At 44.3% G+C, this 15299-nt stretch overlaps 1 protein-coding gene across 1 annotated transcript in view; it reads right to left on the bottom strand.

Annotated features, from left to right (window-relative positions):
• meis1b (Meis homeobox 1 b) overlaps positions 1 to 15299 on the bottom strand; it is an 82816-nt gene that overhangs the window by 54958 nt on the left and 12559 nt on the right. The window contains exon 7 of the mRNA XM_083923589.1: positions 11894 to 12005. Coding sequence (XP_083779715.1) covers positions 11894 to 12005 — 112 coding nt within the window. The remainder of the gene's footprint in view (positions 1 to 11893; positions 12006 to 15299) is intronic.

The following is a 15299-nucleotide window of genomic DNA, read 5'->3' on the forward strand; positions in this document are numbered from 1 at the left end:
CATGGGAGTGTGTCAGTATATATGTATGCAGTGTGTGTGTGTGTGTGTGTGTGTGTGTGTGTGTGTGTGTGTGTGTGTGTGTGTGTGTGTGTGTGTGTGTGTGTGTGTGTGTGTGTGTGCGTGTGCGTGTGTTTCTTTAACACCACCACTCAGGCCTTTACTCCAAAGGTTATCACTTGTGAGAATCTCAGCCCCCAGTCACCGCTCATCTCTTTGAGTTTCACTGGCTCGGAGCAAGAAGGGACGATCGGGTTACATCCAAATGTGTGTTCATGAGTGTGTGTGTGTGTGTGTGTGTGTGTATGGTAAGTGGCATGCCTTGTGTTGCTCTGCAAACACACAATGTAAACGCCAATGCTGCCCTCCGGCCCACCCTGCTGCTCTTGTGTTTACCTACAGGTATTTGTTATCTAGCCCTCTCTTTCCTCTTTCTCTCTCTTTCTCCCTAAACTCTTAGAAAAGCTTGCTGAGGTCTTTATCTCACAGTCAAATCCCAATAGCAGATATCCATGTCAAACGGACCAAGGGGAGGGGGCCCTCAGGGGGGTTGCATGTTTGGTCTGGGTTAGCCCCGGGTCAAGCTTTGGCCCAGTTGACGTAAATTAAATTCACCGTTTACCACCAACGTCCTGCATCCCAGGTTACTTAGGCTCAAACACGCCCAGTCACTTCAACTGTATGTTACATCTTTGCACGTTTAACTTATTATCAACAGGATATTTCACTCTTAAATGAATTGTAAAAAAGGTCAAGTTTGAATGTTAGAAGCAAAGGGAGTTCCATGTGTCATATCGGGATTATAAAATAAGCCCTAACAAAAATGAAAGTAGCATCGACCCATATTCAAAAATAAATAAAATCCACAGGGATGCTGATTCTGACCAAAAATGGCACGACTGCTGGTGGTTTTTCTGGCATGAAATTGGCTTTGTGTGGGTGTCGTTGGAAGAGCCGGCTGGTAAATTCTCCCGTTCTTTTGTCAGAAGAGGGGGGGGGCTCCATGCATAATGGTCTTAGCCAGGGAGGTCTGGAACTGTGTCCATAAATTGAATTATTTCAATTTGAGTGAGAGAGAGAGTGAGAGAGTGAGGGGAATAATGGAGAGTGGCTGTGTGAGTGTGAGTCACATTTACATGTGAAGATATGCATGTGTGTTGATGGAGAGAGAGAGAGAGAGAGAGAGAGAGAGAGAGACTCATTTTTATTCTTCTGTGGGGCTCACATTTACAAGTGAGAATATAAACCATAGTTGCAGGAGATTACAGAAGAGGCCAAATGTTACCTTGCAGCTGGGAGCTAAAGTGGATAGAAAAAGATCTGCTGGTTGAAGCTGTCTTCGCCACAACGACAACAACTTCCTGTCTGAAATGTACAGTTTCAATATTCTATTGTTACAAAGAGATGGACTGTACAAAATAATAACAATCCTGTGCCTTTCTAGGGATGGTAACGCCTTCTAGGGCTGGGTGATATGGTCGAAACCTTCCCTCCTCATATACAGTAGGTTGTTTCATATCTCGATAACAACATATATCACAATATAACATGTTTTCTGATGAGTCTATGGGAAATGGCCGCATGGTAACGCCTATTTCTATATACAACCGTGTGAATTAAATACTTTACAAATTAAAAGTACGGAGCATTTTCTCATTTTATGAAGAACTTTTTGCCGTAACGCAGTTCGGCTGAGAGAGAGAGAGAGAGAGAGAGAGAGAGAGAAGCAATATACTGTAGAAAAATACATATTTTTCTTCTATGGCCTTCTTGGACTTTATATCACTATATCTGGTCATGTATGTGAAATCATGGGTTATGTCATCCAGTTGATGTTAACCGCATTGAATTGTGTAGTTATGTAAAGTTTTAAAGGTATTTCAGATAACATGAGAAGTTTGATTAATGCGCTTGTTATTCTCAATTAAGACTGCATCATTGTGTATATTTGTGTCAAATATGATTTTGTGACGCTATTGATTCTGTTGAAAAACTCTAAATTATCATACTGATGAATCGCCCACCCCTAACGCCTTCTCTACTTAATGATTATGTCTCTAAATTTTTGCAAATGAACCCCTCAATCGTATTTTCATGTATAGATAAAGCCATCCCCCCAGCGTCACGAGTGCCGAAACATCAGATATGTGAGTGTGTTTGTGTGTATATGTGTGTTTGGGTAGGGGTAGGGGTGGGGGTGGAAATATTCCTGACACAATATAATCGGCAGGGGACCATATGGCAAACTGGCAGCAAGCTATTTATCCTTATCCTCTTTGGAGGCTAAAATTAGCACTCTGCTGTTTGTAGCTTTAAGCTGGACTCCAACCACACTGATAGGGCTAATAATAAAGAAAAAAACAGGCCGGCTGGCACAACTTCTCCCCCTCCTCCTCCGTTTCTATCTCTCTCTCTATTACTAACTTTATATCCACCTCTCTCCGTCCCTATCCATCTTCACTTAAATAGACCAATCTGACCAAACTGCCCTCCATTTTAAGACCAACTCATGTTAATCTGACCACGAGGAATTGTATTAATATCATATAAGTGTTGCTTGAGCCAGGTTCCCCTATAAGCCCATGTGTCAGGAAAGCCAGGATTTCCTGAACACGGACCCCCTCGGCTAGCTTAAAAGCGTAGGATGATGGGGCTAATCTCTTTATCAAAAGCTTAAATAAACGTTGGTGCTCTGTGCATGTGTGGGTGTGTGTGTGTGTGTGTGTGTGTGTGTGTGTGAGTTGCTTATTTGTGTGTGTGTGCCAAGGGGCCAAACAATGCTTCTCCACTGAACAAAGTGCTAATACCCTGTCTCTTTGCTCTCCCCCTCCCTCCTCCATCTCTTCTCTCTCTTTCCTCTCTACATACAAGTAGATGTCCAAACTACAGTATCTCTTTCATATCCACAAATTTCTAAAATGAATACTTCCTACTTAAACAGTAGGAGAGCTCATCTGGTCCTTCACTCCTGTCATCCACTGTCAGAGGTGAATTCTCCAGCCTGCTATCAGGGTTTTCCCCGAAAAGTTAACATCTATCTGATCAGAGGCCTCCTGGGCCCTGGGCTCAGCTCCCTTTCAAGGGAGGAGGAGGAGGAGGAGGAGGAGGAGGAGGAGGAAGAGGGAGGCACAGACAGCTGTGAGAGAAATGGAAAGTCAGGAGGAGGACAGATAGTTTAAGGTTGTTTTATCAGCCGGATGTAATGTGTTGTGACACGTCAGTGATGAGTCGCTGTGATTCCCCATCAACCTGCACTGGCCACGATTAACAACCGGGACTTTTTCTGCACTGTGAGAGCTTGTACGTGTGTGTCGCTGTGTGTTGTGCATGAGCGTGTCCCTGTGCGATTTCAGGCAATTTAGAGTTGGACTGGAAACAGACAAAATCATTTGGAATTTGTCACTATTCGACAAATGACAAGTTTCCCATGGCAGGGACATAAGACCCTCCAAGCAAACACTAATAATTTCACAAATGAGTAGGCATGCCCCCCCCACCCCCCCTTTTCATTTGCATGACAAGTGCATTACCACATTTCAACATGTTTACATTTGCAAATCAAAGCTAAAGAAATCCCTTCCAAAAAGAGATATCCAGTAATTTGACAAAAGTGGCATCTTCTTTTAGGACATGATTACATGAGAGTGATGCAAATTATGGTGTTCATACAGAAATAAACCTGAATGGAGTCCTCAGTTGACACTTTTCCAACATGATCTTGAATTGAGAGGCACTGAATGAAAACATATTCACGTTTAAATGTGCAAATCACACGTGGAATAGACCTTCTCTGATTCTAATTTCCACTTCCCGTGCACAGACTGAAGTTTTTGGCAGATAAAAGAAAAACTGGTCTTTATCACGTTTGCACGTTTAACTTTTCTTGTCATAATCTCTGCACCTCGACACACAAGAGTTCTCTGCGAGGCAAAAAAAGTGTGTAAATAGTATCTTTTAGCAAACACCAGTAATTAGATATAGGCATTTGGCATTCATGCCGGTCGCAAATTAAAGAAGAGCGCTTCCTGTAAACAGACAGCGAGAATGTGTCTACATCATTAGCGTGCCACAATTATAACATTGGAGCTAAAGATACATTTCCCTCCTGCTTGCATTCCCTCAGTGAAGCAAATGAAGTAGAACATCTTTCCTTTTCTTTTTTTTATCACGGCTGTTCTCGGAGAAGCAGCAAATTACGGTGTGATCCAGGTGCATTTATGGGTAAAATAGGGAAGATGAAATAAAAACGCAGACAACTTTTCAAGACATATATGATACTTTGAACAACACTTTCAGAGCAGAACACACCCAGAGCAAGCGTGAGGACTGAGTGAAGGCATAAGAGAGAGGGGAAGAAGGAGAGGGAAGCTTTTTTGTGAGCATGCATGTCATGAATGAATATGGATTTCATGTAAATTGTGCACACAAGGCATATTGTTATGGTCTGGGCTAGACTTTGCATTTCTTTGGTCATGCAAACATGCCCACATGTAACCAACAGACAGAAAGAGACGAACTGAGTGGATGCAGGGGAGATTTAATGTAACAGAGAGACAGGGGGAAACATTTTATTCACCTCTGAATGTCATAACAGGAAATCAAAAACAAAGATGCTGCGATAGCGAAAGGCATATTAGGAGAAAAGAGAAGGGGCCTAAGAGAAAATAAAGATAATCTGTGCAAATATGAGGCCAGTTTGATGATGTGTACACATGCTCCGCCACAAACAGTCCATAAACCCCACAGTCAAACACTCAAATAGCTTCTGACAACTTATCAAACAGCTTTATAACTATTATCTTCTCCCAGAGACGTTCGCTCGGGCCAATAAAACACAGGTTAGTGATCCTGACTGACAGAGCAGACGGTGGTTTTCATGTGTGAAAGGAGGCAGAGGAGAGGAGATGGTTGGAGAGGGTGGAGGAAGTCACTTTGTTTACTCGTATTTCTGAGTCTTTCTTCTACACGACCCCAGCAGCCGGGTGACACAAGCCTTAATCCTAAAAGCAAACTGGCCCCTCGCTGTGGGAACCTGATACAATTTCCTCTTTTTCAAGAGGGGCAAACTCAGGCCACTCTGAGTTTGCTCATTGCCTACGAGGCAATAAAAAGTCATTGAGGGCCTATCATTTTCTGCGAGGCGAGGCGAGTCACTGCATGTTGGTTGACGCGTCGGCCGCCGCGATAGAGCGAGGTCATAAAGATCTCAGTGAATCTGAGACAGGGATGTCGTGATTGGACACTGGAAGGACAAACGTCTTTTTTCCCAGGTAACCAGAGATAATAATGTTTGAGATGCAGTAAATCCAGTTGAAGCTGAATAAACATTCCTACCGGCAAGGCAGAGTTGTCGAGGGATGTTTTCTCAAGTTGTTCTGAGACGTAATTTCCCTTTATGTCTTCCACTCGTTGATTTTCATAAAAAGCATGTGAACTGGAAGTTAGGCTTACACTCCTGTTACTCTGCAGATATGGAAGCGTTTTCAACACATGCTTACACACACTGATTTTAAATAGCTATGGGATACATGCTGTGCTTCAGGTGGCCCGGCCACAACTCTCTCACCTCTGAACTGGCAAAGAAGATATTGCTGCGTTAGCTAGCGGTGGTGCATACGCCTCAAAGACTCCCGTACAACACTCAGCAGCACTTAACACACTCATCGGGGATAACTGCTCTGTCTCTCTTTATTTTCCCTCACACACTGTCTGACTTTCACACACACACTGCTCCAGTCAGCAGTAAAATGTTTTCGCAGCATTTGCTCTGAGATTCTCTTCCTTCCTCCTTATCTTACTCTCTCATTATGCTCTTTCTTTCTGTCTTTTTCTTTTACTTCTGTCTTCTCCCGCCCCTCTTATTTCCCTGTGTTCGCGCTCGGGGAAAATCAAAGTGAGATCCTTGTTTGTGTCTGCCAGCTACTGTACAGACACACACACACACAGAGACACACACACACACACCTCCAGTAATACAGACTGCAGTCTAATCAACAGAACCGGGAACCGCATACCTTTAAACCACTTTTAACAGAGTACCAGGAAGGATGGACACCAGTAAGAAAATTAGCGGACTGAGGATTTTCCTCGATAACGTCTAGATAACATCGAGACGACCAGCACACAAAACTGAGGTTCTCTGCAGATTGAATGCATTTTTGAAAGTTTGGACAACAATAATTAACACTTAAGAGTTTTGATATGTGCAAAAATGTATGCTTTTTACATTAGCGTCTGTTTACTTTATGATCACCAACTGATATGTGACCCACTGTTAAATTCAACATCACAGCACTGCTGTGTTTAAGTCATTTTAAAGCTGCAAGCCGACATCAGTTTAAACACTCTAAAAGCTGTCACTGTATGTGTGTGCCAATGCAACCACTACACCCTCATACTCCTGTTACCAGAACATTTTCAAGAGCAGCTAAAGGCTACTGGGAGAGAAAATCCAACCAGGGAGGGGAATGTGTTCACACACACACACACACACACACACACACACACACACACACACACACACACACACACACACACACAGTTCTCTTTTCCAGTCTACTGGACAATCGGACCAATTAATCGGTGACTTTGAGGGGGCCACGTGAAGGCGAGTGATTGGATGAGCCGGATCTGGCTGCTGATTGCCTGGCACCCCTGTCCATGTCCTCGTTTGCTCGTCCCTGCCCTTGAGACTGGCCAATGAGGAGGCAGAGAGCAACAGCTCCTCTGTGGCCTGACCTTGTTGGAGGGCACAGAGGTCGGAGTGTGTGGATGGACGGACGGAGCAACAAATATACTGTATCAAAACAGTAACGCTGACTATCCACCTGTTTTTAGGGACACATCCTGAAGAAGGGGCGGACCAGAGTGTCACACCCCCCCAGCTGGGATTCAAACTAGCAACTCCTCAGGCAAAGGTTTGCTTTTTATTTAAATGGCAGTATATTCCTGACGTACTTGTTTCCATCCATATTTCACGGGGTTCATTCATACATCAATGTGTGAATTCACTCTAATCAAATACAATAAACATGCAGACATTTCATTGCACAGATTGGAGCAATTAGTTCAAGGATAAAGGGGCCTCATGTGCAGCAGGAATGAACTAATATATAGACTATGATCTACACATAATAGACTTCGACATTCACACAGTTTAGGTGGGTCAGAAGGCAAATATCAGCGAACATATTTTGTTGAGCATTCCTCTGACTACACCAGCCAAAGAAAAAAAAAACTCTCACTCAGATATCAGACCATCCATAAATCTCAGGCCTCTCCTCAGACACTAGAAATGTATTCAGACACTAACACATTGCCTTACAGGGAGCTATTTGCCTTGGCGCGGCACACTGTACTCTTTACAAACGGTCTGGGTAATTGGTGATACATATCTAATATCGCCAGTCATCGCCTCACTCCCTGGATGTTCCTGACAAGCGGAGAGGGAAACCCTGTAGCTTTCAAAAACAGAGCAAACACACTGCCCCGCTCCTCGCCTCGACTCGCATCCACATCGCTGCAGCTGCCCGATTCAGTGCCTGAATGTTATTCTGTTTCCCTCGCACGCCAGGCCCTTGGAGAAGCCAAGGGGTGCCCTTACAAATTCACGCAGGCAAAGAGGAGTACTTTATACTAGGAGAAAAAGAGAGGGCCCGCTCATGGCCATGAGGGACCCCCCCCTTCATCACAGGCGTACATGATCTGTTGGCTTTTCCTCTGCCCTTCGAGCATTACTCTTCACAGAGAAGATGATCCAAGGCAACAACAAGCTTCTCCAGTGGACTTCTGGGTATTAAACAAAGGGCCCTGTTGGTAGGAACTAGCTAGCAAACAGCTGGGCTAATAGAGTAGGACTAATTAACTACAGGGCCGCTCTCCAACTCTCCCTGTCGAAGCTTGCTGGATGTTTACAAAGACCTCCCAGAGAAAGGGAGGAGAAAAATAAGAGGCTTTCTTCTTTGTCTGCTCTTTTAGGGAGAGAGGAGACACCCAGGACTGATTTTAATGTGTGTGAAGCAAATGTGATCCTCCCTCCATTTTCTTCTGATTGCCAGTGGAATTCAGTGCTTTAAAAAAAACAATACCATTGGCGTTGTGGTCAAAGCATAAACACCCATAAGAACTTGCGAGCATGCGAGCGTTGTCACCACATGCAAAAATAAAAAATATTTTGTTTTTTTAACTGCTGACATTCTTACTGACACTGACAAACAACTGCAAAACACACTGATGAATAAAAGGCCCAGGAATTACCATTACGTCTTTAAAATCACTTTATCATGTTATTGATTATTCTGCATTACAAAGAGTATCTTGTCCTGCAATCGGGTTTAACAACGTGTGCATGGAGATCTCTGGTCTTAAGTAATGCGGAGACATTCCTCGCAATTCCTGCAGCTCTTGGATTTGAGACTGTGAACTCTTCGTTTCCGGGTAGAAAAGGGGATTTCTATACTAGTGGGCACTGAACCGTTCAGAGGAGAGGGCAGAGCGGAGCATGTGTTTGTCTCAGGAATAGCCTCGGAAAAAAGGCTGAGAGGAGACTGGAGTTCACTAGTTAAAGGCCCTCCAACATCCAGCATCCTTCCTCTGAGCTGTTTCGCTCTGCTGGAGGGGGAGGGTGGAGGGAAGATGGGGGCAGGAGATAGAGAGGCAAACAGGAAAGAATCAGGGAAAGATTGAGTGAAGGATGAGGTCTGGATGGAGAGTAGGTGGCTTGATAGACTGAGGAGAAGGAGTAAAGGGGTTGGATTGAAGGATAGATGACAGAGAGAAAAAGAATGAGTGAAAGGAGAGAAAGATGGCCATTAGCTGTGCAGCTCTACGGGCAGAGGGGAAGAAAATGAAGAAAGTGGAGGAGAGAGACTGAGAGGGAAAGGTCAGTGAGAACGCAATCTGTAAAGGTAGAAGAGAGACAGAGGAGGGGGGAAATACAAGAATGAAACATGGAGGAATGAACCAGGGAATGATGAGAGAAGTAAAGCTTGAGAAGAGAAGCAAGGAAGAAAGAAAACTAAAAGATAAACAGGATAAGGAAAGGGGGATGAAGAACAAGAAAGAAACAGCACAAAGAGGAAAGATTAGAGAAAAAGATGAAAACAAAGAGGAAAACACGGATTTGAAAAGTGGAAGAGAGAAACCTGGGGAAGGAGGAGAGAGCAAAGGGAACAAAGACAGGTGAGAGAAAAGGGAAAGTAAGAAGAAGGATAAACAAAGGTAACATGTTAGAGCGAGTGGGAGGCACGGAAGAAAACAGGGGGAGGAGAGAGAAAAGCACGGTGGGTTCACAGGGAGAGAGATACCGACTGAGAACAAAATGAAAGAGGAAGACGCGAGAGTAGGTGGGAGACAAGGGAAAACTGGAGAAGAGAGGGAGGATGCAAAGATGAAAGAGTGAGAAAAGAGGGAGGAGAGAGACGGTGGGGTAAATATGTTGGGGAGAGAGTGAGCAAAGTGCCAAACAGATAAATAACCAGCTTACTGGGATTACCAAGTGTCTGACACACAATTTGCCAGAGCCAAAATGACGCAGCAGTGATAGCTCTTAACCCACATAAACCTGAAACCAGTCCAAGATGTCCTCCGGTAGTAACTGTGTCCTGATCCTCGAGACAGTGTGTGTGTGTGTGTGTGTGTGTGTGTGTGTGTGTGTGTGTGTGTGTGTGTGTGTGTGTGTGTGTGCGTGTGCGTGTGCGTGTGCGTGTGCGTGTGCGTGTGCGTGTGCGTGTGCGTGTGTGTGTGTGTGTGAGCGTAAAAATGATATAAGTACTGGTACAAAATAGTTCATGAAAGTTGCAACTGTAAAGAGAAATTACAACAATAAGATATTGATGATGTGATTATAATGTGTGTGGATGCAAGAATATGAAGTTTATATATATATATAAATATCTATGCTATGATTATATTATACGTTTATAGTATATGAAGTTTTTTTGTGTGATTTTTCGACTTTTTTCCCCCAATCCTAGATATACATAATTTAACAAGCATGTTTCAAAACCCGGAGACACCCTGATATCTCCATACGTGCAGTGCTCTCCTGTAACACTTGGGACAAATCTAAGCACCTTATTCATTGCACTGACACACACCAACACACATACACATGCAGAACTTGCACATGTACACACACACACTCACAACCCCACTTTTTACCCTCTAATGAACTTCAACAACAAACAAAAACCTACAATGGAAAAGGGGGGGGTGTGAGAGAGTGAGAGGAGGCGGGGCCAACATAAGGAGTGAGCCTATAATTGGAAAGATGTGAAAAATGAAGTGTCAGTTTGGTCAATAGAGGGCAAAGGTCACAGAAGCAGGAGCCCAAATTCGGCACAGAGCGCGCTCATTAGAGCGACCAATCAGATCTTGCCTGGCTACCCCAGACCATTAGTCATCAGAGGTAGAGGCGTACCCGCACACACACACACACACACACACACACACGCACACACACAAATATTGCCTTGTCTTCCTCTGTTTCACTGTAATTTCTCCTCTTGCACATCATCTGTCTATCTTTTATTCTTATCTCCACTCGTGTCTCACCTCTCAGTCCCTCAGCTCCTGTCGACCATTAATGACAAGTGAGAGAGGGAGAGAGAGAGAGAGAGAGAGGGGGGGAGAGAGAGAGAGAGAGGGGGAGAAGGAGAGAGAGAGAGAGGGAGAGGGAGAGAGAGAGAGAGAGGGAGAGAGAGAGAGAGAGAATGTGTGTGAAAGACAGAAAGAGAGAAGATGAGACAGACGGAGAGACAAAGAGAGATCGAGAGTGCGTTGACTATATAAATGGCCGCTCATTGGAGTGGAAGGCATGGCGGCGCTCTCTGCTCCCACCCAGGATCTGCCTCCTGGCACTGGCAACCCCGCAGACTACTCGCCTTGACATCGCCTTCAATAATATATGAAGTTGCTTTTTTGCCTACAGTTTGTTTGCCACGCCGCTCCCCACCACCGCAAACCCATCCTCCCACTGCTACACACACACACACACACACACACACACACACACACACACACACAATCCATACACATCCAGCCTCAGCAGAGGGAGCAGGTCCATGAATGTGGATGAATGTGTTAGGCCATTCAAAACTGTGGCTAAACATAATGCACATTTTAAATTTAGCACCTTTCATTTACAATTCCTTCCCAGAGCATTTTAGTGTAAGTTCAAGTGCATAGACTGTCAAAGATGCAAGATGCTTCAAAGCTGCTTAATAAAAGGTATATGACTGATCATTAACGTAACAAAGAAGTATCCCTCTCTCCAACTTCGACTTCCTTAAACAAACAGGTGCGTGCAATCCTTTCAACACCACTAAAACATGCAAATTGTCATCACCATCGTATGACAAGGGGATCATATGACAACAGAACAAAGGGCAGAGAGAGCCACCTACTCTGCAAACTCAGTGGTCAAACAGTACACAAATTATGAGCTCTATATTCTGGAATATTATTAAAGTTGGAGAACATAAACATGATATGATCAGATGTAAAGCAGACCGCATGCTAACAGACTGTTAGCATTAATCCAAACAACTGCTCCGGTGACACCAAGAGGACAAGCGCCGCTCTCTTGACTTGGATATGAGCCACCTACCAGACCGTGTGTTCTCTGCCGATGTGTCCCAGAACAAGACGAGGATTGCCTAACAAGTGATCTTATATAGACCGTGACCTCTGACCTCTCTTTGAGCTACTTGCAGCAACTGTTGCAAAACTCCCTCTTCAAACATCCTGAATGAGCGTGTGAAACCTCATCTGACCTCGTAATGAAGTTGACGATATAATGGTATAAATAATAAACTCAGCCCGGGGGTCTACATGTAAACGCTCCTTCAACTGATTAATAAGAAAAAGATGCAGACGAAGAAAGTCAATCCCTTACCCTGTTCGCTGCTGTTGTCGCCGCTGTGTGATGTGTGTCCGCCGCTGGACGGCCCTGGCGTTCCTCCAGAGCGTGTGGACGCCGTGTCATCATGATCTCTGTTCCAGGACGTCTGTCGTAGAGAGAGAGAGAGAGAGAGAGAGCGCATAGACGTCAGTTGATTGAATATTAACTGCTTGTGTTATTCTTCCATCATCAGTTGTGTGGATTTTTACTTATTTTCTAACGGGGCATATTTTATTAGCCTGTTTTGAAAACTTGTGTCAGTATAAGCAGCGTGTGGAAGGAAGTCCACACAAAAACACAAGCTCACACTCATCTCAGCCCAGTCACGCAGTGTGTGTGAGCCCCCGCAACAATCTTATGGAATGACGATTATGGGGGCTCGATGAAGAGAAAGGGCCCAGACGAATAGCGAGCGAACATGTTGTATTAGTTCCCAGCTTTCTGAGGCATGCAATCCACGGCTGCCTCCATTTGGCTCAAACCACTAGCAGATGAAAATACAAAACAGCTACAACTTAAGATAGGCCGCAGCGAGCGCCAGAGAGTGATGTCATCCGAGCAGAGCCGACCAGAGAGAGAGAGAGAGAGGTAAAGAACTCAAAGTATTGCTACATACGTATAAATCCTCTGTTTTTGTCCAAAAAATGAAACAAAAATGGATGACCAATCCCACTAATGTAGATTTGAGTTTCACTTTGAAAGGCAGAGCCGAGACGGAGACATAACCAAATAAGCTGAAGTTTTCCCACAATCTTTCCTCAAACAAAAAATGAAACAGAAATACAGCATGACCAACCGACTGACGCTGATTTAAAACTTTATACGGACAATGAAAAAGTCGAGGTATTACCACAGAGTGGACGTTCATTCCTCTCTGTACGACTTCAGGAAGAATAACAGATGAACACAAGCAGCTGACTAGACAAAAGAGGCCCGGGAGACCTGGGTTTATATATAGCAAGGTGTGTGTGTGTGTGTTTGTGTGTGTGTGTGTATGTGTATGTGTATGTGTATGTGTGTGTGTGTGTGTGTGTGTGTGTGTGTGTGTGTGTGTGTGTGTGTGTGTGTATGTGTATGTGTGTTTGTGTGTGTGTGTGTGAGAAGAGTAAAGGACAGTCGTAGGCCAGATGAGTGTCAGCTGCACACTGGACAGCAGGGGAGCAAATGGTCCAGGCAGGAGGATAAAGAGAAGAAACAAACACACACACACACACACACACACACAACAAATAGAGTTCAAACACAAACAGGTAAGCAGATATCACATACAAAGACACAAATTCAGATACTAGCATATTTAGTTCCCGCACACACACATATAACAAAGACATAGTAGACAACGTACACACACACACACACAAATCACAGGAAGCTGCTGCATATTACTGAAATTTAACCAGATGTTACCTCTTATCTCTCAGAGCCTCTAATAAGCAACATTAGCACCGAGGACAGGAGAGAAAAGAGACCTTAAAATAGAAGATAATGGAAGCTAATGTCTTATCACACGCGGCTAGCTTTCACGAGCAAACACGCAAAAAACACAAAACACACACAAACGCTTACTGGAGCCTGCTCTGCCGCCCCGCGTGTGCCTATCTTTGCTCTGTCAAATCAAATGAAGCAGATATCAAGGGGGCAATGTGGCGTTTGCATCACGCTTTTAGGGCTACGTGACAAAATGAGTGATAGAAACCCAGATGGAGGGAGAGAGGAGGGAGACGAGAGAAACACACTGGGGAACAACTGGTTTCAATTGCGATACTACAAGCAGAGCTTTCTCCGCGAGGAGGATTTGGAGTCGAGTTTAGAATTATGAAAAAAAGGAGCAGACGTTAATTCATGACACAGGGTTGTTTTAAACAAAATTTAGAGGGAATAAAATAACAAAAAAAGAATATACAACTCAGCAAATGCAACACATTTGGGGTTTATTAGAGCGCGTTTGATGTTCCTGGGCTATGAAATTATAATCCAGTGCTTACATGGACGATATAATCGTTGTTTTCCAAATTAGGTTTTGAGGCTTTGCAATAAAGAGGAAAGTCGCTGCACAAAGGCATAACTAGGATAGTGATTGGGTAGATAAACGTTGATTTTAACAGGGATAAGACACCAAGAGGGTCTCTTTTTTCCCACTCCCCACAAATTCTTTTTTTCCCTGACCATACAACAGTGAAAAATGAAACACCCCTGCATGGCCGAGTAACTCCAGAGAACATTTGAAGTGAGGTAATCCAGACCACATGCTCAGCGCGCAAACGGTTAACTCCGGCTTCTGCCAGCTCCTCCGAAAGTGCAGCTTTTAAAAAAAGGAGCAGAACTTGTTTATTCAGACCTCTGTGGAAAGAAAAAAGAAGAGCGCAGTACCCCGGGGATGTCGAAAGGCAAGAATAAAAAAAACCCAAGAGACTCTGCTCTGCAAAAAAAAGGATATGTTTTTTCATTTTCTTTTTGTTTTAATTCTCTAACAAATTCCACTTGAAAATATAATTAGAAAGCGGAGGGGGAAGTGGCAAACCATTGCATTAGCTGTAATTGAACAAAAGAGTGCTTTGCCTGCTGGGAGGTGGCCGCTGAGGCCCCATGGGAAAGGGGGCGGGGCTCAGACAGGGCCTGGTGGCATCTCCGCGGGGACGGGGAGTTTATTTATAATCACAGGCCGCCCTTGGACGGAACAGGCCCGGCACTGATCTAACACTCAATTAATACACACACGGCTGAGATCACACAACACACACACACACACACACACACACACACACACACACACACACACACACACACACACACATGCCAGCACACACAGATCGCACAGCATGTGTGCACACACCCATACACAAATAAACTGGTCACTTAGCTTGTACATACACTTGCACATACCTTTTATCTACCTTATGCAAACACGTCACAGAACCACCATACTCACAGTCCATATTTAACAAAGCACACACCTTGACCACAAGACACACAGCGACAGACAAAAACACACACACACACACACACACACACACACCCTCTGCCAACAAGACTACAGCACACAGAGTGACTTTAAGATATGGGATATGTAAATCCACGAGAGATAGATGCATAAACAGAAAGCTAGAGAGAGCTGTTCCTCTGCACACATATCCACACACTTGATTTATTCTGCCCCCTTAATGAGCCGCCATGGTCTCTCGCCCTCTCTCTCTCCCTCTCTCTCTCCCTCCCTCTCTCTCCCCTCTCTCTTCCTCCCTCTCGCTCTCTCCTGTACCGCTGTAGATTAATTCAATGCTTAATTGTTTAGTAAATTCAATTTTCCACATTCTATTCTGCCTAGCTTTAGCTAAAGTTCTTAAATCTGCCACGCCAAGCTGAAGGGACCCTGTTTGTGAGCCGTGCATACCTTTTTTTTTTT

Source organism: Echiichthys vipera (assembly GCF_963691815.1).
Source record: "Echiichthys vipera genome assembly, chromosome: 11".
NCBI classification, from domain to species: Eukaryota; Metazoa; Chordata; class Actinopteri; order Perciformes; family Trachinidae; genus Echiichthys; species Echiichthys vipera.